General features: G+C 41.6%; 1 protein-coding gene across 1 annotated transcript in view; it reads right to left on the reverse strand.

Moving 5' to 3' along the window:
- Positions 1-16,804, reverse strand: part of Psmd11 (proteasome 26S subunit, non-ATPase 11) — a 34,264-nt gene extending 17,460 nt beyond the window's left edge. The window contains exons 1-3 of the mRNA XM_008848172.3: positions 16,647-16,804; positions 14,088-14,189; positions 6,913-7,037 (exon numbers count right to left, since the gene is read on the reverse strand). Coding sequence (XP_008846394.1) covers positions 6,913-7,037; positions 14,088-14,189; positions 16,647-16,737 — 318 coding nt within the window. The 5' untranslated portion in view covers positions 16,738-16,804. The remainder of the gene's footprint in view (positions 1-6,912; positions 7,038-14,087; positions 14,190-16,646) is intronic.
- Positions 16,805-24,580: the final 7,776 nt, after the last annotated feature.

The following is a 24,580-nucleotide window of genomic DNA, read 5'->3' on the forward strand; positions in this document are numbered from 1 at the left end:
CAGTTATAAGACTCAAAAGGTTTAGCTGGCTCTTTTTCACTAAATATAACAACAAATGCATCATCTGTCTTACAGGAAAACACATACAGTAAACTTAGTTTATATTAAAGGGGAAAAAGAAATTAGAAATAGCCTCATACAATTAAACTTTAAGGAACTCTGAGCCCCCAGTTCTATTTGTCACCCAAACAGTGAGATACTTGGCCTTCCCTGTGAAACAACATAGCATAACACTGGGTTCATAGCATACTAGCTTTGACAGAGGACATATGAAGTACTGCAAATTTTCTGTCACTTCTACTACTGAGTTTTTGTATTAAGGTTGCTAATTGGAGCATAAGACTATGAAATGAGAAACTGAACTTTCTGGAGAACTGTTAATGAGTTTTTATGTTAATTCAAAGTTCTCTAGAGATGCTATAAGGAAAGAAAACTAAAGGAACGTAAGATCTGCCTTCAGATCACAAGTGCAAGCTCATTTAAATAAACTAAAAAATGACAGTTCATTATATTTGGACAATTCACCAGGAGGAGACTCAATGAAACCTTTCTAAATCCTCATTGGAGCCCCCTGGTGGTTAATCTCCAACACTAAACTCAACTGACCTCAAAAATTTTAAGATGAACAAAAACTAAACTAAAAACTAGGCAATCACAACCTTAGAGTTTTGAGTTACATTATGAAAAGCCAAACCCAAGATATCTGTTCATGATATGGATGAACTGAAAATATTATGCTGAATATTTTCAGCAAGAAAAATACAAGAATCTTTGATAAAATTACCCAATTGGCAACATTCTAAATTGTTTTGTGTCAGATTGTATAACACTGTGACCTTTTATGCTTCAGTATACCTTACTGTAGTTGCTATATTGTTGTGAAGCAAAATATATGAAAGTTAAATTGAAGCTCAGTTATCATCATTTTCACTAAGATATCTATTTGTTTAAAATGCTGCCTTTCAAAGAATAATAAAAGTTATGACATTTTTATGAAAAAAAGAAATACAAGACTCTTAAGCCTATATGACTTGTAAGGCCAAGAAATGTCTACTAGTTTTTGGGGGGGAGGCTGGTGTTTTTGAGACAGGGTCTCCCTGTAGCCCCAGCCCACCTCGAACTCACTACATAGACCAGGCTGGCTTCTGAATGCTGGGATTAAAGGTGTGCACCACCACACCTGGCTAATGGCTATCAGTTAATGTCTACCAGGCTTTACATGGGGAGTTTTTTCAAACAATACAAAAATTAATGCTGAGAAACTGGTACATTCCTCTATACTGTTATTCTTTTTTTTAATTTCTATTTATTATTTTTATTTTATGTGTTTGCGTGTATTGCCTGCATGTAGGTAAGTGCACCTGTGTCGTGCAATACCCACAGAGGTCAGAAGAGGCTGTGGATCCCCTTGGAACTAGAGCTACAGACAGTTATTAGCTGTCATGTGGGTGCTGGGATTTGAACCCAGGTCTTTTGCAAAAACAACCAGTGTTCTTAACCGCTGAGCCATGTCTCCAGCCCCTTAAGTTATTCTTGATCTCTATTTCAATTATAGAGTATATGATTTGTATCTAAGGTTTATAATCAGTAAAACCAGTGTCTTAGCTCCAAGGAAAAATTTTAAAGCCACTGAGCTTGCTACATAGTTATTTTCTCTTGGGGGTTTAATTCACTATGTGGGCACCAAGGATCAAACTCAGGTTATCAATCTTGACATCAAGCACCTTTACCCACTGAACCATCTCACCAGTGGCCCCTCCCGTAATATTTTTGATAAGCTCCTTAACATAAAACTCTAGTTCTCTTAACAATATTCTAAAACTTCCTAGTTGCCTCAAGTCTCAATAACACTACAACAGTAAACACCTAGGACTTCCTTCTCTATCCTTTCCCATGACCCAAAGAATTCTCAAAGAACCAAGAATAAGGCCAGGTCTAGTTGAGCATATCTTTAATCCCAGCACTCAGGAGGCAGAGACAGACAGATCTCTGTGAGATCAGGCCAGCCTGGTCTACACAGCAAGTACCAAGCCAGCTGGGGCTACAGGGAGATCCTGTCTCAAACAAACAAACAAAATAACAACAAAAGTATAAAGTATAAACACTGCATCAAATTTCCCCACAAGAAAAACTCCAGGTCACCTAGACAAAAAGTGAGATATAAGGACTCCATGTTCATATATCCACTGAATAAACTCAGATCTTAATTCAACGAAGTATTTTCTGGGCATCTGAGGAGGTGTAACCTGTACACTCACTCCTTCAAGTACTCATTATATAATTTCTTTGAAACAAACTACTCTGTCAGCAATACAACAGTAAGCAGGACAATGGAGCTATCCACATAGAACTCTTACCATAAGGAGGAAACACACTAGGCAAGTAAATTAAGTATGAAGAAAACTAAAGAACAGATTAGGTATTTAGTAAAGCGATCACCGAAGAGAAAGGAGTGAACAGTGCCGGGCGTGGTGGCGCACGCCTTTAATCCTAGCACTCAGGAGGCAGGCAGAGGCAGGCGGATCTCTGTGAGTTCAAGGACAGCCTGGTCTCCATGGTGAATCCAAGATAGCTGGGGCTACAGGGAGATCCTGTCCCAGAAAAAAAAAAAAAAGTAAGGAGTGAACAAAACATAAAATAATGTGAAGAAAAAAAAAACAACCAAGATCAGGTAAAGGTCCTATTTTTTGCCTGCCATTTATAGTAGTTTTACATGTTACTTTGGCAACATGTATGCTGCCCCTTTGGCTTTTATTGTATGATTCACATTTAAAACTTGACTTCTGGCTGGGTGTTTTTAATCCCAGTACTTGGGAGGCAGAGGCAGAAGGTATCTCTGTGAGTTCGAGGCCAGCCTGGTCTACATAGTGAGTTCCAGGCCAGCTGGGGCTACAGGGAGACCCTGCCTCTAAAAAACAAAACAAAAGGGCTGGAGAGATGGCTCAGCAGTTAAGAGTGCTGACTGTTCTTGCAGAAGACTCAGGTTCGAACCCCAGTACCCATATGGCAGCTAACAACTGTTCGTAACTCCAGTTCCAAAGGATCCAACAGCCTCTTCTGTCCTCCACAGGCATTGTACGTCACAGGTGCACTTACCTACTTGCAGGGAATACACACATACACATAAAATAAAAAAAATAAAATAAAATATTTTTTTTAAAAAAGAAAAGAAGCAGCAGCCAAAGAAGACATCAGCTCCCCTGGAGCTGGAGTTACAAGCAGTTATGGGTTGCCTGATGCGGTGCTGGAAACAGAAGCCAGGTCCTCTGCAAGAAAAGCAAGCACTCTTAGCCCCTGAGCCAGCTCTCCAGCCAAATAAGTGCAATTTTTTTCAATAAAGCATATAACTAGGGGCTGGAGAGATGGCTCAGTGGTTAAGAACACTGGCTGTTCTTGCAGAAGACCCGAGTTCAAATCCCAGTACCCACATGGCAACTAACAACTGTCCATAACTCCAGTTCCGGGGATCCGACAGCCTCTTCTGTCCTCCGTGGGCACTGTACGACACGGGCGCACTTACCTACATGCAGGCAATACATGCATACACATAAAATAAAAATAATAAATAAAAAATATTAAAAAAAAAAAAAAGCATATACCTGATAACTGAAAAAACTACCAAAGAAATCCTGATCAATGGAACAAGACTTGGGCTCTTAATAAAAGCCAAACTGCTAATTGCCAAAAACAAAAGGAAAAAAAAAACAAAACACCAGTCTTAATACTAAAGTAAGACACATTAAAATGATAAGATGCAGCCAGGCATGATACTGAAATGCCTGTAATCCTAGCACATGGAAGGTTAAGGCAGGAGGATCTAGAGTTCTAGGCCAGCCTGAGCTACACAGGGAGTTCAAGGCCTATTATGAGACCAATTAATTAATTTAATGACAAAATGTCTTAGCTTCCTTTTACTCTAAAATAAGGGAAAAAAAGGTTGTTAATTGGTAAAAATGAACAATGGTAATGTACAAACACAATTAAGGGAGAGCCTAGCCAGACCTGGAATCATATAACAAAGGCCAGTAAATCCCCCTGGTCAATTAAAAGAGAGCACCAAATTATGAGCTAAGGATACTATAAAGGGGTAAGAGCTGAAAACTGCACAAAGGTAATTCTACCCACTGTCAGCTCTATGTTATAGGAAGAAACAAATCTGAAAACTTCACCAGGTAAAGGACTAGCTTAGACAGTTTTCTATTTAAAAAGTTCAAAGTATCTGGGTACGGTGGTCCACACTTTTAATCCCAGCACTGGGGAGGCAGAGGCAGGCAGGTCTCTCTGAGTTTAAGGCCACCTTGGTCTACATAATGAGTTATAGACCAGCTGGGGATACAGGAGACCTTGTCTCAAAAAGACAAAAGACACCACCCACCCAAAACAGTTCACAGTAGCATTTATTAGTTAGAAGCTAGCATTTATTAGCCTATTTTAAGGAGCTCTACTTCAGACAAAAGATGGTACCACTCTCATGAATACAAAGTACATCGTCTGGAGAGATTAGCGGTTAACAGCACTGGCTGTTCTTGCAGAGAACCTGGGTTCTGTTCCCAACACCCACATGGTAGCTAACAACCATCTGTAATTTCAGTTCCAGGGGAGCCCCTCTGCTGGCCTCTGTAGGACTGCATGTATGTGGCACACCTGCATACACATTCAGGCAAAACACTCATAAACCTAAAAATTAATTAAAATTTATTTTTCAAACGGTAGAGTTTTGGGGCTGGAGAGATGGCTCAGCGGTTAAGAACACTGGCTGTTCTTGCAGAAGACCCAGGTTTAAATCCCAGCACGCATATGGCAGCTAACTCCATTTCCAGGGGATCCTACGGCCTCTTCTGTCCTCCGCAGGCATTGTATGACACAGTGCACTTAGCTACATGCAGGTAATACATGCATACACATAAAATAAAAATAATAAATAGCCAGGCATGGTGGCACATGCCTTTAGTCTCAGCACTCGTGAGGCAGAGGGCAGGCGGATATCTGTGAGTTTGAGGCTGCCCTGGCCTCCATAACAAATCCAGGCCAGCTGTAGCTACAGGGAGACCCTGTCTCAAAAAGACCAAAAAGACGAAAGAAAGAAAGAAAGAAAGAAAGAAAGAAAGAAAGAAAGAAAGAAAGAAAGAAAGAAAGAAAGAAAGAAAGAAAGGAGGGAGGGAGGGAGGGAGGGAGGGAAGGAAGGAAGGAAGGAAGGAAGGAAGGAAGGAAGGAAGGAAAGAAAAATAATCTTTAAAAGGTAGTGTTTTATAAGATTATTATCTCTAAAAACATATTTTCTTTTACTCACAAAAATAATTCTGGCCAGGCATGGTGGCGCATGCCTTTAATCCCAGCACTTGTGAAGGGAGGCAGAGGCAGGCAGATCTCTGTGAGTTCAAGGCCAGCCTGGTCTACATAGTGAGTTCCAGGACTGCTGGGGCTAAGGGAGACCCTGTCTCAAAAAGACCAAAAATTAATTAATTAATTAATTAATTGATTGATTAATTAATTCTGGCTGGGCATTGTGGCACATGCCTTTAATTCCAGCACTGGGAAGGCAAAGAGGCAGGGACTGCTGTGAGTTTGAGGCCAGGCTGATCTACATAGTGAGTTCCAAGCCACCAGAGCTATATAATGAAACCCTGTCTCAAAAACAAAAACAGAAAAAATTCTAATACTTTGGTTCAAAAGTCAGTCATCAAAATAATATCAACTTTTGACTTACAATTATAAGCCAGAAACAAATAAATTTAAAGACTATTCTGCAAGTGAAATTTGTAACTTGGCTTCAAGGAATCATTACAACAAAAAATAACAAGACAATTCTAAAGTGGGACCCATGTGTCCTGAATTTCTGAAATTTCTCACTCTATTCACGCTACTATGGCCTTACATATTTTTTAATGTGCATATTCACCTACAGCAATTAGACAACTAGCAACTCTACCCTGAGTTTATATACTATCATACTCATATATTATCTGCTTTCCCTGTTAAAATATAAGCCTCATGAGACTATTGCAATGTTTTTTAACCGCATCCCTATTAGCTATAACAGCACCTAATGCACGACAGGTACTCTAGTACTGATAAATATATCTATATGAAAGGCAGCAACTACAGTCTTCCTACAGATGCAAGCTACAACATACCCTTCTGGAATCTGCCACATTACAAAATGATTTTTATTTTTATATGTATCCCTTTCTTTCTTTCTGGCCTTTTTTTGAGACAGGGTCTCCCTGTAGCCCCAGCTGGCCTGTAACTCAGTATGTAAACCAAGCTGGCTTTGAACTCACAGAGATTCACCTGCCTCTGCCTCCTGAGTACTGGGATTAAAAGACGTGCACCACCACGCCCAGCTATGTATCCTTTTCTAAATTACAGATAATGCAGCTATTTGAAAGGCTGGAAGAAACTGATTCCAGAGAGGTGCTCTTTTGAAGAGGTCTAGTTTGAACTCCTAAGTATCATGTATAGAAGGATCAGTCACTTCCCAGCACATGAAACACAACAGATGGATGCTCACCCCTTAACAAAGGCATGTAGGGAGTACAAAACATGCCAAGAAAAAGGATGCCACAAGGCTTAATTAGTGCTCATAAGAAACTTTGTGACACAAGATGAAAGGTACCACAGACACAGGAAACATTACAAAGGTATGGCAATACAATACCTCAAAGACAAGAATCAGTTTGTGACCCTGATGTAATGAGGATTCCAGGGACCACTGACAAGCTCCACTTACAAAGCAAAGCATGGAACAGACCCAAAGTATCAAATGCCCTGTAACAAAGAGAAACTGACATGATAAGTCCTGAGCAGTCCTCCCAGCTGTCCCTTCTACATAGTACCAGTGAGGCAGGCATTTCTTTCATTGAAACAAACCTTTTTTCACATTATCTGTTTTCTGTCATTACCATAACATACCTCCTGCCCTGTAGCTGCTTCCATATCAAGAAACAGATCAAGAAGAGACCGAACCAGGCGAGCTGCTTTAGCCTTACTGATGGAATTCAAGAAAGGCCGTACATACTTCAGGAGTCCTCCAAGTTCTGTGCGGAAAGCAATTCAGAAAATGAAAAGTAAACGTTAATATTAGGATCAAAATATTCATTTAAGGGGGCTGGAGCAATGGCTCAGAGGTTAAGAGCACTGGCTATTCTTGTAGAGGACCTGAGTTCGGTTCCTAGCACCCACATGGCAGCTAACAGCTGTTCATAACTCCAGTTCTGGGGGATCTGACACACTCTTCTGACTTCCACAGGCTTTGTATGACATGGGAGCACTTACACACAGGCAAGCAAAACACTCATACACATAAAATTAAAATAAACTAGGCCAGGCATGGTGGCGCAAGCCTTTAACCCCAGCACTTCCGAGGCAGAGGCAGGCAGATCTCTGTGAGTTCAAGGCCAGCCTGGTCTACAAGGTGAGTTTCAGGCCAGCTGGGGTTACAGAGAGCTCCTGTCTCAAAAACAAATAAATAAATAAATAAATAAATAAATAAATACATACATACATACATACATACATAAAATTATTTTTAAAAATTTTATATCTGGCCGGGCATAGTGGCACATACCTTTAACCCCAACACTTGGGAGGCAGAGACAGGCGGATCTCTGTGAGTTCGAGGCCAGCCTGCTCTAATAGTGAGTTCCAGGACAGCTGGGGCTACAGGGAGACCCTCTCTTAAAAAGACAAAAAAAAATAAAAAATTTTAAATCTATTATAGAATATAAAATATGCTATGCACCTGCCCACTTTGGACAAAAATCACCTTCTTACAACCAACAACTACAATCAAGTTACAAAGCGAATCTATTTTTAATTCCCCAGTCTATGGCTCAGGCCATTTTCCTTAAACAGACAGAGATTCTCAATTCTGTGTTCCCTCCCTCCCTTCTTGATGTGCTCCCAATAGAGTCTTTCAGCAGTAATATTTCTTTGGCATTCTTCTGAAATGAATATACTTTTCACAAAGATGTTAGGATGCCTTCTTGTCCTTCAAATTTTATTATATATACACTTTAAAAATTCCTCATTAATCTCCAAAACCTAAGTCTTAAGTAATGACTAAAAAAAAGCACTCTTCCTTTTAGATAAGGACAGAATAGGAAATCTAAGGAGTAACTTTAGATAAACAGAGATGCACTTATTAAACAATAAAAATTAATGTTTAGTTAACCAAATAAAACTAAGGAAGTATTTTTGGAATGTAGGTTGAAATTACTTTAGTGCCATTGCCTCTTTAATATTCTCCAATTGTAGACTCACCCTCCTGAGAACTCTAATTCAGGGCAACCAAACTTTGCCCTCTTGAGAATGCCAATTTAGTGTCCTTGAAATCCTCACCTGCCTGAACTGGATGCACAGGACTATGAATGTTGCTAAAGGAATGCTATACAGAATGAAAAAGTCCATCCTTTCTTTCATTCCCCAGTACTGACTGACCTTTGACTCCCTACACAAGTTCCTATTCTGCTTTCTCATTCACCCTCATACACTATACACCTGAATTCAAGTGGCTCTCATGCCACAAGCCAATCTGAGATGACCCCATCTTCCTGACCTGTGAGGCTCAGCAAAAGTACTACTGAGTCTTTCATGCTAACTTCAGTCTACAGTGGTATTTCCCCCATAATCGTTCTTGTGCCCTTCTGTCTCCTATCTTCCACTGTGCCCTCCCTACTACAATAAATGAAACCTCTGGAACATGGACAAAATAAATCTTTCCTACCCTTAAAAAAATTCTGGCCAGGCATGGTGGTGCACGCCTTTAGTCCCAGCACTCAAGAGGCAGAGGCAAGTGGATCTCTGTGAGTTCAAGGCCAACCTGGTCTACATAGTCAGTTCCAAGCCAGTGGGAGCTACAGGGAGACCCTGTCTCGAAAAGACCAAAAAAAAAGTCTTTTTCTTCCATATTTCCTACTATGTTTGAAAACTTACTATTTCTAATGACTGAAATATTCAGAAAGTAGCCTATCTTAATGTAGGTCAAACTATTCTTTTTCGAAACAAATCTTTATCTTCTACACATCTTCAAATATTTAAAGATATTCACATTTCTCTAACCTTTCATTTCTCCAAGCTAAACACCTTTAAAACTATTCAATTGTTCCTCCATTGTCCTTGTTTCTAGGTTACTTATCCATCAGCAGCCCTTCTCTGAATAAGTTATATTGGTAAAAGTGCTTCTGACATGTTTGTGATCCCCAAGACTGAAGGAAATACTCAAAGAGTGATCTATAAGGAAGGAAACTTAATTCTCCTGATCTGGATACCAAATGTAGCACAACAAAGTTTTTAATAAGAGGAAGGGGAAGTTTTTGTGTTTTTTTTAAAATGTGTATGAGTGTTTTGTGTGCATGTAAGCAAGTGCTCCTATGCGTGCAGTGCCTGTAGAGGTCAAAGGAGGGTGTCAGATTCACTGCAGTTGTAGTTATGGACAGTTGTTAGTTGCCGTATGGTTTCTGGAAACTGAACACAGGTCCTCTGCAAGAGCAGTCAGTGTTCTTAACTCCTGAGCCATCTCTCCAGTCACAGAGAGGTAGATTTTTTGAGAAAGGGTCTCAAGCTACAGCGAAGGCTGGTGATCAAACTCACAAAACTCGTGCCTTTAGACTCCAGAAGTGCTGCAATGATAGGAGTGTATTACCACACCCCAGCTACAAGATTTCATTATTCGTTCAGACTGAGTCCATCGAGGTCTTTTTTGCAGACTATTATTCAGCCCACTGTAAATTTACAACCTATGCCTACTGTATTACTGTTATAGTTCAAACATCCTACTTTCATCAAATATATATTCTATGTCATTCTTCTACTCAATAAGTTAGCCAACTTCTGTTAAAAGGCCAGATAGTAAGCCGGGCGTGGTGGCGCACACCTGTAGTCCCAGCACTTGGGAGGCAGAGGCAGGTGGATCTCTGTGAGTTCAAGGCCAGCCTGGTCTACATAGTGAGTTCCAGGACAGCTGGGGCTATAGGGAGACCCTACTTCAAAAAGACAAAAAAAAAAAAAAAAAAGGCTAAGTTTTTTTAGCATTATAGGTTATAAGGTTTCGGTCAGTAGTAGCTTCTAAATTAAGCCTCTGTAGTATAAAGGCAGTCATAAACATGGAAATGGGTTGTGACCATGTTCAAAACAACTGTTTATAAAAAAAGATGGCACGTAAATCCTCTAACCCACTGTTTAATTAAAATCTAATCAATCATCTGTCCTAGAACCTCACTGATGATTTCAGTTTGCAGTATCTATATCTATTCTTTTCATTATCTGTTTGAAAGCTGGAATAATGCTGGCCTATCCTCAGTTTCCTTATACTTCATCCTCCATGATTTTTCTCAGAATAAGTGGTTCTATTGTAATTGTACCTGCAAGAACTACTCTTGATACTAAAAGACAGAAATTGTCAGAGCCTATAGGGTTGAACTTAAAAAGACCAAGTGCTCTCCTCTCTCACCTACCTTGTCTTTAATTCTCTTTCTGATGTTATTTCTATCTTTCTTTTTGAAAATCACTTTCCTTCCTAGAAAAGGCAGAAGTGAAACATAAGCTAAGTGGTCTGCCTTTATCTCAAGCATCTGCCAGCTTTATTCTACTACTGTTTTGTGTTCGCCTGCCTCTGCCTCTGCCTCACAAGTGCTGGGATTAAAGGTGTGCACCACCACACCCGGCTGTGTTCATTCTTATATATACTCAGTTTTTTTCCATAAAATCATATTCCCAGTCTCACTGAGACTATTTGTGATTATATGACCATAATCTTCTTAGATCCTAACAAAATTCAATGGATTCTTTTATTTTATGAGTCTTAGGCTATGATTCATATGGATCCTGAAGCTACAACGCTTGTCTGGTAATGCTCAGCACTATTTGCAATCACTACTATCAGACAATGGCTTATTCATTAATCCCCAAGTACTATTTTCTTTTCTTTTGAGACAGGGTTTCACTATGTAGCCCTGACTGACTGGCCTGGAGCTCACTATACAGACCAGGATGGTCTTGAACTCTCAATGATCTACTTGCCTCTACATGAGTCACAACATCCAGCCAAACAATTTTGATAATTAGTCCATATCAAATATAGTCTATAATTTTTCTGGCAATATTATAAAGCCAAATGAAGAGATGTGAGAATTTTCTATTGCTAAAATATCTAAATCTTTGTTTCCTCCAGCAGCATAAATAATTAAAAACTGGGCCTAGTATATAAAGTCAGTATTCCAGTAATTTTTAATCCAATGATATTACTGCTTTGCTTGAAATTCCCACTTCATGGGGTTGGAGAGATAGCTCAGCGGTTAAGAACACTGACTGTTCTTGGAGAAGACCCAGGTTCGAATCCCAGCAACCACATGGCAGCTAACAAGTGTCCATAACTCCACTTCCAAAGGATGCAACAGTCTCTTCTGTCCTCCTCAGGCATTGCATGACATGGGTGCACTTAACCTATATGCAGGCAATACACACATACATATAAACTAAAAACAGTAAATAAAATATTAAAAAAAAAGAAATTCCCACTTCATGATTATTCTCTCAATATTCTTGCCCTCTCCAATATGTGACCCAATATGTGATTAGTTTAGAAGTAGACTACTACACCTATTAAAATTTAACAGGTGAATTTTATAAGTTTTCTCTATTTCTTTTTTAGCTTAACTACTGATCCACATGGGTCAGTATACACACAACAGAAACCTTACAGAAGTCTTGAAGCCTATAATATTCATTTACTATTTCTGATATTAATTATTTGATAGATTGCCACTGTTTATTTCCTGAGAACAGAAAATATGTCTATTCCATTAATCTTCAGTTTTGCTTTATTACTCATTCAATAGATGCCTGGCACTGTGCTAAAAACTGCTCAATGGATGGGCATGGTGGCGCATGCTTTTAATCCCAGTACTCAGAAGGCAGAGGCAAGAGGATCTCTGTGACTTTGAGGCCAGCCTGGTCTCCCTAGCAAATCCAGGCCACCTGTGGCTTATAGGGAGACCCTGTCTCAAAAAGACCAAAAGATCAAAAATAAAAAAATTAAAAAATTAAAAAAAAAACCTCTGTTCAAAAAGTTTAAGCTAGGATCCTTGATTGAAAATTGTACTTAGAACTGGGCATGGTGGTGCAGAGGCAGGCAGATTTGAGTTCAAAACCAGCCTGGTCTACATACACACCAAGTTCCGGGGCAGCTTGGGTTACATAATTACATAGTAAGAACCTGTCAGGAAAAGTAGGAAAAAAAAGTTTGGAACCCCAAATACACATTAAATGATAAACAATAGGAATCAATAAATATTCTAATTAAGAAAAAAGTCAAGGGGGCTGAAGAAATGGCTCAGAGGTTAGGAGCACTGACTGCTCTTACCCGGGTTCAATTCCCAACACCTACATGGCAGCTAATAACCATCTGTAACTCCACTTCCAGGGGATCCAACACCTTCTTCTGACCTCTGTGGGCATTGCACAACAGGGGTATGCTTGGAGGCAATACACTCATACATGTAAAATAAAAATAAATAAAATATTAAAAAAATAAAGAAAAATAAACAAATAAAAAGAAAAAAGTCAGTTAAAATGAGTAAACCACTACCCATCATTGGTAATCCATACATTGATGACTAAAGTAAAGCAATAACAACCGAGCCAATAAGCCATAAGTTCTAAAATGGGACTACAGGGTTTCAAATCCTAGATCTACCATATTTGCTGAGTTAACCTGGGTAAGTTATTAAATATATTAAAATACCTACTTTCAAACTGTTTCTCAATCAGCTAAACCATGTGTGTGTTCAAAAGAGTTTAAAAATACTCAAAACTCATTAGGTATAGTTGTTCATATTACAGCTATTTAAAACTGACATTTTATTTTATCTTTGAATCAGGGTCTCACTGTGTAGCCCTGGCTGGCCTAGAACTCAGCTATGTAGACCAGGCCTATCTTTGCCCCACCACCACCACCCCAGTGCTGGGGTTAAAGGAGTGCACCTCCATACCCAGCCTGAAACTGACATTTTAGATAAAAGGCCCACATAAACACATCCCAGAATTTCACATACATCTTTATTCAACTTTCTACTGACTGAGCCAGTCATTCAAAAAAGTTAAATTCTCATTAACTATAAAAGATCTTAGTTTTCAAGTTCAAGGAATTTTGTAAAGTTATCGCCACCATTCTCTTGGTTATCTACATAATTTGAAAAAAGAAATAATCTATGAGGTTATTGAAATCAAATAGTCAAATTCATTTTTTTTTTTTTTTTTTTTTTTTTTTTTTTTTTTTTTTTTTTAAAATGTGTATTTTATAAGTGGAAACTTCAGACAAAACACGCAGGCAACAAACAAAGAAATACCCACCTCTGCCTCCGCCTCGCAAGTGCTGGGACTACAGGCGTACGTCACCATACCCGGCTGTCAAATTCACTTCAAAGCTGACAAAAAAATAATAATAATAATCCATTTTAAGTTTAGATAAACTTTTCTCCAATATGATTACCACTTTACTGGTCAAAGGTCCTTTCAACAGGACTCGCTCCTCACTGCAAGGACACACCCATCATCCAACTATCATCTGAAGCCCAGACAGCCAAATGGTTCAATTACAACTAGAATGAGTGGACAATAATACACACAAAAACTCCCAGGTAAAAGAAAAAGTCTTGGGAAGGGACAATTTAAATGTTACTCATCAGGAAGTCTTTCTGCATCAGAAAAAGTGAGTCTGTTGGATACAAAATCCATAGTCATTTTCAAGTGAAGGGCCTAAAGGCACTCTCCTGAAATATACCAGAGCTATTCAGTGAAATGACTGCTGCTGCCCACATGTAAGGAAACACAATGAGAATTCAAATATCCGCAACAAATCACAGATCACTATATCCCAACAAAAATAGGATTTCCCTCACCCGTAATAAAATTCTACACTTAACTTTCTGCTACAAAACTGAAGCTCAACAAGTTGCCAAGAAAATAAAACCAAACAATATGGGTGTTAGATGCAGCCTCACATGTTTTTTTTTCCTCCAACAAAAAACAAGAACTTCACAAGGCATTTCAGATACAAGCACTGTAGATACAAACCATTTGTAACTTACCAGCAGCTTGTCCAGTCTTCGCCAGGAGAGACCCCAATTCAAGGATGCTCTGCTCTTTGACCTGCACTGCCTCCTCATCATTTTCCTGAATGTCACGCTTCACTGTGAAAAGAAAATGCACTCTTAAAATTATGATTAAAAAACTACGCAAGAGAAGGGTCTGGAGAGATGAATCAACAGTTAAGAGTACTGGCTGCTCTTGCAGAGGACCTGGGTTCTGTTCCCAGCACCCACATGGCATCAAACAACATCCTCTTCTGGCCTCTGTAGGCACCAGGTACAAATAATAAATGCAGGCCAAACACTCATACACATAAAATAATTTTTTTCACTCTTTAAAAAAAAAATGAAGCAAGGTAAAACTTCACCTTCGCCAAATCCATTATGAACTCAAAACATATTTACCAAATACAAACAAATAAGGGGGGAAAAACTCTAAGGAAAAGTAAAATGATCATGTATATGTAGGGCATGCTTCGTGTCAGTCATAATAGATTCTTCTCTTTGAGTAAATGGGCCCTTCAATCAACTGCTTAGAATTCCCCTTACCCACAGACACTGAGACCTCTGCTGTTCTTGCTTAAAGTAAAATTAAAACAAATCCTTCCTGCTTATGGTGATGAGCCCCATGCTAGTCACTATGATATAAAGATATAAAACATCCCTGTGCATTTACCTGTCACAAACTAAAATCAAATTATAAAGTTCTGATGATTAGAAACCTGTCTTTCATTAAACTCTTAAGTCTGTAGAAAGCTTCAGCTAATGGGTGTGTTAGGAATAAAAAAAGTCTATAAAGCCATTCCAGAAAAATCCCTATCAAAGCTTCTGTGTCATGCTGAACAATAACACTTGGGACAGACTGCAGCCTTATAATGGATTCAGGTCCTGTTAAAATAACTTTCTATCTGTCCCACTTTCAAATGTTAATAATTACTCAACCACTTGAACATCAACGCCTCTCCAACTCTGTGGTGCTTATTTTAGTGATCATCACTAGTTACTATTTCTCTTATAAAGCCACATGACTTGACAAAAACCAAGATTGTGATACTCCATGATGGAGTATGGAAAAAGTAAGGCTGTCAACCATCATGACTCAAGCTTGCTCTCACAAGGAAGCTTGAAAGAACTCTCTTCTAGCACAATGAGCAAGCAAGAAATACTCTAAAGGTAACATTTAGCAGTTAATTTCTACTTCCTGAAAGACTAATTAGGTACTAGGCACAAAAAAAGTTAAAATTCGTGCTCCTCAGATTAGTTGTAGATATTAATGTATATTCATTCACAGAATTAAAAAACCTATATAACAGATAGGATGATTCTGGTACTCTATTCTGTAACTGACTTAAGACCGGAGCTTGGAAACGAAACTTAAGATTATCCCTTCAAAGATGCATCTTAAATCTCCTCTCTTTCTCTAGTACCCCCAAAGATAAAGGCACCCAGATCTTATCATTGTCCTTTCTCTGAGCAAGTCTGGAGTCCGAAATTCAACAGAATAAGTAAGTCAACATAAACAACCAGGAAGTCCGACATACACGTGTATTCTCATACTACTTGTTGATCCAATCGGAACATTCTCAGGCTACATTTAAAAGATCACATTACCACAAGAGGAAACCAATGCTCTAACTGAAGCCTTCGGCAATGAACATTAAAAGGCCTTCTCCATCCTCATAAATTTATTTCTGTTCATACCTGAATCTCAGTAAAAAGCGAATAGTTCCTATTCCAACTTTCCTGTTGACCGCAGATTTTAAACGATCACACCACGGTCATTTTCTGAAGTCATAAGCGGCCAGCGGGTTCCAAAGTTTCCTGAACTCATCCAGCTGACAAGCAACTCCTGAACTAACTTCAACCCGACAAAGGAGATCTGGAGGATTAGTCACCTCTCTAGCCCGGCGGTCCCACCCCGATGCTTCGCCCTCCGTCTACTTCGGGCAGAGGATCGTCTCGGCCACCGCCTCACCAAATGCCAATCTGGGGTGTGTGGCACCCCTCAACTTCCCACATCCAGAAGGAGGCCCTCTCTCACTGGAGCCCGCTGCTAAGGGCTGAGAAGTTCCAGCGTCCCGCGGAAGAAAACTCCACAGCAGGCGCTCGCGCTCCCACTCGGAGCAACCTGTGCTGATAACGGCGGGAAATGCCCGTCCCGAGAGGGCTTCGCCTAGGCCTTTCCACACCACACTCTCCAACTAGTTTGTAACCAGCCTGCCGGCCGGCGCAGCTCAAATTCCGGGCTAGCTCGTGCGGGCCGGAGCTGAGAGCAGGCGGAGGAGTGGGGAGCCTGGCCCGGCCCTCTCTCCGCGCCGCGCTACGCCCACCGTGAGTCAGCAGCCGGCAGGTAGACCCGCGGGCTGCCTCGGGGCTTCCCGCCGCACTGGTGGTCAGAGCGCTCCCGGGGCCCCGAAGCGGCCTGCGCCCCCGGCCCGGCCCCCCTCACAGTGAGTCAGCAGCACCACAGCCGGCTAGCCCGGCCCCTCGCCGCCGCCGCCGACCTACACAGGTGGCGCCAGGCCAACGGGGCCACTGGGACGGCGCGGGGACCTTTACCGATGGAGTGGAGGATGTCGATAGAGGCCTCCCGGTCGGTGCTGAGTAGTGACTGGGCTCTCTGGAACTCCACCACCGCTGCGGCCGCCATCTTACCGCTCTCACACCGTCCCCGGCAGCGGCCGCCGACGCCGGAAACACACACCCGGAAGGCCCGCCCTCGCGTCCCTCCCCCAAGACCCCGCCTCCCTCCCCGGAGCACCCCGGGAGTTGTAGTCTCTCTCTGCTGGGCGGGGGCGACGGGAGGGATGAGAGCCCGAGCTTCCCGCCGGTGGCCTGAGAGCTCCCCAGCACCACCTCGTGGCCAGCCAGTGAAGAAAGGCACAGTACTCGAAGTCAGCCCCAGCTCACCCCAAAATAGGCCTAACTCCCAGAGTTTTTGAGCACCTGGCTAAGTAGTCAAAGAAAGCCTTTTGGCTGTCTTTGTTGCGTCCACGTTCAAACTATTACTCTTGGTGATAGATGGTTTTACAAATTGCCTGCACTAGCTGGACGTGGTGGCACACGCCTTTAATCCCAGCACTCGGGAGGCAGAGGCAGGCGGATCTCTGTGAGTTCAAGGCCAGCCTGGTCTACATAGTGAGTTCCAGGACAGCTGGGGCTACAGGGAGAACCTGTCTCAAAAAGACCAAAAACAAAACGAAAAAAAAATTGCCTGCACTATGGCAAGGAATAGTACCATTTAGATGCATGCAAATGTCTTCATACTTGCTGGACAGATACACACGCACACTCTTTCCAGGTTTGAATTCTAGTCAATGTGACTAAAGTCACCAGTGTCACAAAACACTGTCTCTCCCAAATAACCCATTCAATCTTTGGACAGAGCATCACAAGAGCTTCACATGATGAACTGAAAATCATCTTTGATCCATTCATTCAAGATAAATACTTCTTGGGATTCACACAGAAGACTCACCCCAGCTCCTCAGCTCAACAAAAGAACACGTTTTTCTTCCCATCTCCAGTCCTGTAACTGTAATCAGATATCTATGAAGATATGAAGGGGAAGGGAAAAAGCCATTTTACGTGACCAGACGTTTTAAAACTAAGGGTGTTCCCAAAACTGTACAGAGGGAGGCCTTCTGAATGATGACAATCAAGAAATGGAATATGCTCTCCTATAAAGGGATCTGTAAGTGGAACCAACATTGGCACTCCTGTGTGACTGGATCAAGTAATCAATACATCTGTGTGTGTGTGTGTGTGTGTGTGTGTGTACCTGCCATGGCATGACTGTGGAGGTCAGAGGACACTTGTGGAAGTCAGTTCTCTCCACTATCTATGTGAGGTTCAGGGATCACAAAGATGATCAGACTTGGCAGCACCCTTACCTTCTGAGTCCTCTCAGGGGTCCTATGTATTTTTCTTAACCTTTTGAATTGTCTCATCATTAAGAAGATGCAGTGTGAAGCCTGGAGTAGTGGTACACACCTTTGATCCCAGCACTTGGGAGGCAGAGGTAGGCGGATCTCTGTGAGTTCAAAGCCAGCCTGGTCTACAAAATGAGTTCCAGGCCAGCTGGGGCTACAGGGAGACCCTGTTTTAAAAAGACAAAAACAAACGAAAAAAAAAAAAGAGTGTGGATCTCATGTTAAGCATCCTGACCACAATAACACATTAAAAAAAAAAAAAACAGCATTCAGTCAAGTATGGTGGTAGATCTCAGCATTTAGGAGGCAAAGCCAAGAGGATTAACACAAGTTCAAGGCCAGCCTAGTCTGCATAGTTCCAAGCTAGCCTGGACTACAGAGTGAGAACCTGTCTCAAAAATCAAAATAAGGGGTGGAGAGATGGCTCAGCTATTAAGAGCACACAGTGCTGTCCCAGAGGACCAGCGATCGATTGCCAGCAACTACATCAGGCAGTTTAGAACTGCACATAACACCAGATCCTGGGAGGTCTGATACCTCTGACTTCCATGGGTACCTATGCTCACATGCTCATATTCTCTCTCTTTCTCTCTTTCTCTCTCTCTCTCTCTCTCGCTCTCTCACTCTCCCTCACACACACACATACATTTACATATAATTAAAAACAAAAACCTTTAAAAAAAAAAAAAGGAACACACTGAAAGCCAAGTATGATGGCACACACCTATAATCTCGGTATTTGGGAGCTGGAGACAAGAAGATCAAGAGTTAAAGTTCACAGATTCGAATCCCAGCACCCACATGGCTGCTAACAACTGTCCATAACTCCAGTCCCAGGGGATCCAACAGCCTATTCTGTCCTCTGAGAGCATTGCACGACACGGGTGCACTTACCTACATATAGGCAATACACACATACACATAAAATAAAAATAATAAATAAGGGGCTGGAGAGATGGCTCAGCAGTTAAGAGAAATGACTGCTCTTGCAGAGGACCCGGGTTTGATTCCCAGCACCCATATGGCAGCCAGCTACGAACTGTTCTTAACTCAAGTTCCAGGGGAATCTGAAGCCCTCTTCTGTTCTCTGCAGCATTGCATGACACAGGTGCACTCACACACATGCAGACAATACATTCATACACATAAAATAAAAATATGAAACAAAATAATTTTTTAAAAAATAATTTTTTTTAAAAAAAAAGAGTTGAAGGTCAGCCTACATAGTGAGTTTGAAGTTAGCATGGGCTACCTGAGATCCTGTCTTTAAAAAAAAAAAAAAATTAGGTGTTGTGGGGCACCCCTTTAATCCCAGCAAAAGTAGGCAGACCTCTATGAGATCCAGACCAGTCTGGTCTATGGACATAGTGAGTTCCAGGCCAGCTGGGGCTACAGGGAGGACCCTGTCTCAAAAAAACAAAAAAAAAAAGCCAGGCATGGTGGCGCGCGCCTTTAATCCCAGCACTTGGGAGACAGAGGCAGGCGGATCTCTGTGAGTTCAAGGCCAGCCTGGTCCACATAGTGAGTTCCAGGACAGCTGGGGCTACAGGGAGACCCTGTCTCAAAAAGACCAAAAAAAAAAGAAAAAGATATGTAATACATATCATCATTGCAGACATCTGGTAGTCAATTCATAATGGCCCCAAAACAATTAAGTCATCCATGAGAACCTTATATTAATGTGGTAGTGATACTTACTAAACTGATTTTCTATTAGAATGCAAACTAATGGTTTTATGACCTCTTCATAGATATATTGTACTTTGTTCATGTTTGCCGCCTCCAACTACACTAGCCACCTTTCCTTCCCTCATAAGTCCCTTCTGTATGTTTGTGTATTTCAATCTAAATTCTCCAGGAGAGAAAATATGTAATCCTTGTCATTCTGAATTGATTTATTTCACTCAATATGATGATTTTGTTCCATTTATTTTCCTAAAAATTTGCATAATTTCATTTTTTAGGCTGAAACTTTTTTTTTTTAGAATTTTATTTGGCTCAGCGGTTAAGAACACTGGTTGTTCTTGAAAAGACCCGGGTTTGAATCCTAGCAACCACATGGCAGCTAAGAACTGTCCGTAACTCTAGTCCCAGGGGATCCAAAAACCTCTTCTGACCTCTGAGCATTGCACAACACGGGTGCACTTACCTACGTGCAGGCAATACATGTATACACATAAAATAAAATAAATAACTGGGCCAGGCATGGTGGCGCACGCCTTTAATCCCAGCACTTGGGAGGCAGAGGCAGGAGGATCTTTGTGAGTTCAAGGCCAGCCTGGTCCACATAGTAACTCCAGGACAGCTGGGGCTACAGGGTCTCAAAAAGACCAAAAAAAAAAAAAAGTACGGGGCACCAAAAAGTTAAAATCTCCACCACCACCATGTGATACCACTATCACCACCACCTCCATGCTAGTACTAAATTCTTCTTCCTCTTAACCCCATCAAACCATCTGAGTATTTAATATTGTCATACATCATATTCACCATCAGAGATAAACAGGACTATTTCTCACCAGCAGGAATATAATAATGTTAGATGAGGAGCTTGCTGCCACCAGATGTATGAAATGGTATAAAATATGAATAAAGGACAGAGATCTGAATATTTACAGTCTATTAAGTCAGAGCAAAATAACATTATTCATCTTTGTTGTACCAACTCTTAGGGTCAAGACTCAGCCCCTACTAGCACCTATTGGGCTGGGTAGATGGTTGGTCCACACTTATAACTAATTTTTCTTATCTAATTTGTCAGCAACAAACTGAATAAAAGGAAGTACATGCTAAGAATGTTAATGAAGCCAGTATGGTGATGTTTGTCTTTAATCCCAGCACTGGGGAGGCAGAGGAAGGCAGATGTCTGTGAGATCGAGGACAGCCTGGTCTGCACAGTGAGTTCCAGGACAGCTGGTGCTACAGGAGACCCTGTCTCAAAAAAACAAAAAAAAATATTTTTATTGAGCTGGGCATAGTGGTGTATGCCTTTAATTCCAGCACTCAGGAGGCAGAGGCAGGCAGATCTCTGTGAGTTCAAGGCCAGCCTGGTCTACATAGCGAGTCCCAGGCCAGCTGGGGCTAAAGAGAGACCATGTCTCAAAAAGACCAAAAAAATTTTATTTTTAAGTGTATGAGTGTATTGCCTGCATCTATGATAGTGCACCTATGTCCTACAATGCCCTTGGAGGCCAGAAGAGGGTGGATACCCTGGAACTGGAATTACAGATATTTGTTAACTGTCACGTGGGTGCTGGGAATCAAACCCTGGTCTTCTGCAAGAACAGCCAGTGCTCTTAACCACTAAGTAATCTCTCTAGCCCCAGTAGTGACACCCATGCAGGTACACACACACACACACACACACACACACACACACACAATTATACACAATAAGTGCAATTGTTCTATATTGCTTTCTGTGCTGTGATGAAACACCATGACCAAAAGCAACTTGAGGGACAAAAGGATTTATTTGACTTACAGGTCCTTTTTTACACATCCCAGGTCTATCTGTCCAGGGACTGCATCTCCCACAGTGCACTGAGCCCTCCTACATCTATCAGCAATCTAGAAAATGCCCCACAGACATGCTCAGAGGCAAGTCTGAGGGAAGCAATTTGTGATTCTCTTCTACCAAGTGTGTCTAGGTTTGTGTCAAGTTGAAAAAAATTAACCAGCACAGAGCCAGGTATGGTGGCGCATGCCTTTAATCCCAATACTCGGGAAGCAGAGGCAGGTGGATCTCTGTGAGGTCAAGGCCAGCCTGGTCTACAGAGCAAGTTCCAGGACAGCTGGGGCTACAGGGAGACCCTGTCTCAAAAAGACAAAAAAAAAAAAAAATTAACCAGCACAGTAATAAAAGGATTTTTCTTTGAGACAGGGTTTTCATCTGTAGCTCTGGTTGGCCTGGAATTCACGATGTAGACCAAACTGTCCTCGATCTCACAGAGATCAGCCTGCCTCTGCCTCCTGAGTGCTTGGCTTAAAGGTGTGCACCACCACACCTCCAGTGAAATTTTTTAAAAGACAATGTTTTATGATAGGTGCAGTAATACTAAAGTATCAAAATTAGAGCTTGTCCACGAATCCATATGGAACTAGTACAATTCAAGGCAGGAGTCATTTGGGGCATTATTTCACTTTCTTACCTTAGCTATTTTTATTATTTCTCCTGTCTTTTAAAAATTTATATGTATGTGTATTGCCTGCGTGTATGTAAGTGCACCCATGTTGTGCAATGCCCTAAGAGGTCAGAAGAGAGTGTCAGATCCCCCAGAATTGGAGGGTCAGAGGGGGACATGGGGTGTTCTGAACTATTACTGTCTTGTTCCCTTAAGACAGGTTCTCTCACCAGGCACCAGACATAAGACCACAGGTGTGCATCACGATGCCTGACCAATACTTGTACATGCTAGGCTAGTGCTCCCTTCCACTAATCCCAACCCTGCCTATTTACCTAGCTACCTCTCTCCCTCCCTCCTTCATCCTTCTTTCCTTGTTTCCTTTTTTCTTCCTCTCTCCTTCCCTCCCTCCCTCTCTCTCCCTCCCTCATTCCTTTCTTTTGTTGCAGATAGAGACTCACTATGTAGTTCTATGGCTGGTCTAGAACTTGCAATGTAGAACAGGCTGGCCTCACACTTGTAGCATTCCTCTTGCTTCTGCCTCCTGAATGCTGGAATTACAGGTGTGCACTATCATGCCCAACCCCACTATCTTTTAAAAAATATTTTTATTTTGGGGGCTGGAGAGATGGCTCAGTGGTTAAGAGCACTAACTGCTCTTACAGAGGACCCGGGTTCGATTCCCAGCACCCTCATGGCAGTTAACAAACATCTGTAATTCCAGTTCCAAGGGATCCAGCCTCTTCTGGCCTCCAAGGGCATTGCAGGACATGGGTGCACTTTCATACACGCAAGCAATACACTCATACACATAAAATAATTTTTTTTGGTCCTTTTGAGACAGGGTCTCCCTGTAGCCCCAGCTAGCCTGGGACTCGCTATGTAGACCAGGCTGGCCTTGAACTCACAGAGATCTGTCTGCCTCTGCCTCCCGAGTGCTGGGATTAAAGGCATACACCACCATGCCCAGCTCAATAAAAATTTTTAAAAATTTTACTATGTTTTTTGAGATAGGGTCTCCCTGTAGCCCCAGCTGGCCTGGAATTATCTATACCAGGCCGCCCTCAATCTCACAACCATCCTTAACTTCAGTTCCAGCAGAATCCAAAGCCCTCTTCTGACCTCTAAGGCATTGCATGACACAGGTGCACTCACATACATGCAGACAACACATTCATACACATAAAATAAAAATGTAAAATATATATGTATATATTTTTTGGTCTTTTTGAGACAGGGTCTCCCTGTAGCCTGAGCTGTCCTGGAACTCACTATGTAGACCAGGCTGGCCTTGAACTCACAGAGATCTGCCTGCCTCTGCCTCCTGAGCGCTGGGATTAAAGGCATGTGCCACCACACCCAGCTAAAAAAATATATTTTTATTTTATGTGTATGTGTATGTGTTTTGCATGCATGTATGTAAATGCACCTGTGTTGTCTGATACCTACAGAGGCTAGAAGAGGGTGTTGGATCCCCTGGAACTGGAGTTACAGATGGTTGTTAGCCACCATGTGCTGGGAAATAAACCTGAGTCCTCTGCAAGAGCAGCCAGTGCTCTTAACTACTGAACCAACTCTCCAGTCCCTTAATTAATATTTTTAAAAATATTATTATTTTTATGAGTACATTGCTTGCATGTATGTAAGTGCACCCGTGATGTGTAATATTCGCAGAAATCAGAAGTGTTGAATTCCCTGGAACTGGAGTTAGAGATTGTTGTCAGCCTCCATGTGGGTGCTGGGAATTGAACACGGGTCCTCTGAAAAAGAAGCCAGTGCTCTTAACCACTGAGCCATCTCTCCAGCCCCTCAACTAACCTTTAAACAAATTTACTAACAATTTTTTTGTATATATGTGTACGTTTTTGTGATTGTGAGCATGTGTGCATTCGAGGTTAACATTTACTGTCTTCTGTTGCTCTCCACTTAATGTTTTTCAATTTATTTATTTGTTTATTATTTATTTATTTATTTTGGTCTTTTTGAGACAGGGTCTCCCTGTAGCCCCAGCTGGCCTGAAATTCACTATGTAGACCAGGCTGGGCTTCAACTCACAGAGATCCGCCTGCCTCTGCCTCCTGAGTACTAGGATTAAGGGTGTGGCCACCATGCCCAGCTAATTTATTACTTTTATTTTATGTGTATGAGTGTATTGACTGCATGTATGTGAATACACCCATGTCATTCAGTTCCTGCAGAAGTCAGAAGAGGGCATCAGATTCCCTTGGAACTAGAGTTATGGATGGTTGTTAGCCACCATGCAAGTGCTGGGAATTGAACCATGCAAGTGCTGGGTTCTCTGCAAGACCAGCCAGTGCTTGTAAACACTGAGCCAATTCTCCAGTTTCCAGCTCCTACTTTTCAGAACAAGGTCTCTCAATGAACCTGAAGTTCACCAATTGACTGAAGTGAACAGTCAGCAAGCCCCAGGAATCTG

Source organism: Nannospalax galili, unplaced genomic scaffold (genome assembly GCF_000622305.1).
Source record: "Nannospalax galili isolate Female #2095 unplaced genomic scaffold, S.galili_v1.0 scaffold363, whole genome shotgun sequence".
In the NCBI taxonomy this organism is placed as follows: domain Eukaryota; kingdom Metazoa; phylum Chordata; class Mammalia; order Rodentia; family Spalacidae; genus Nannospalax; species Nannospalax galili.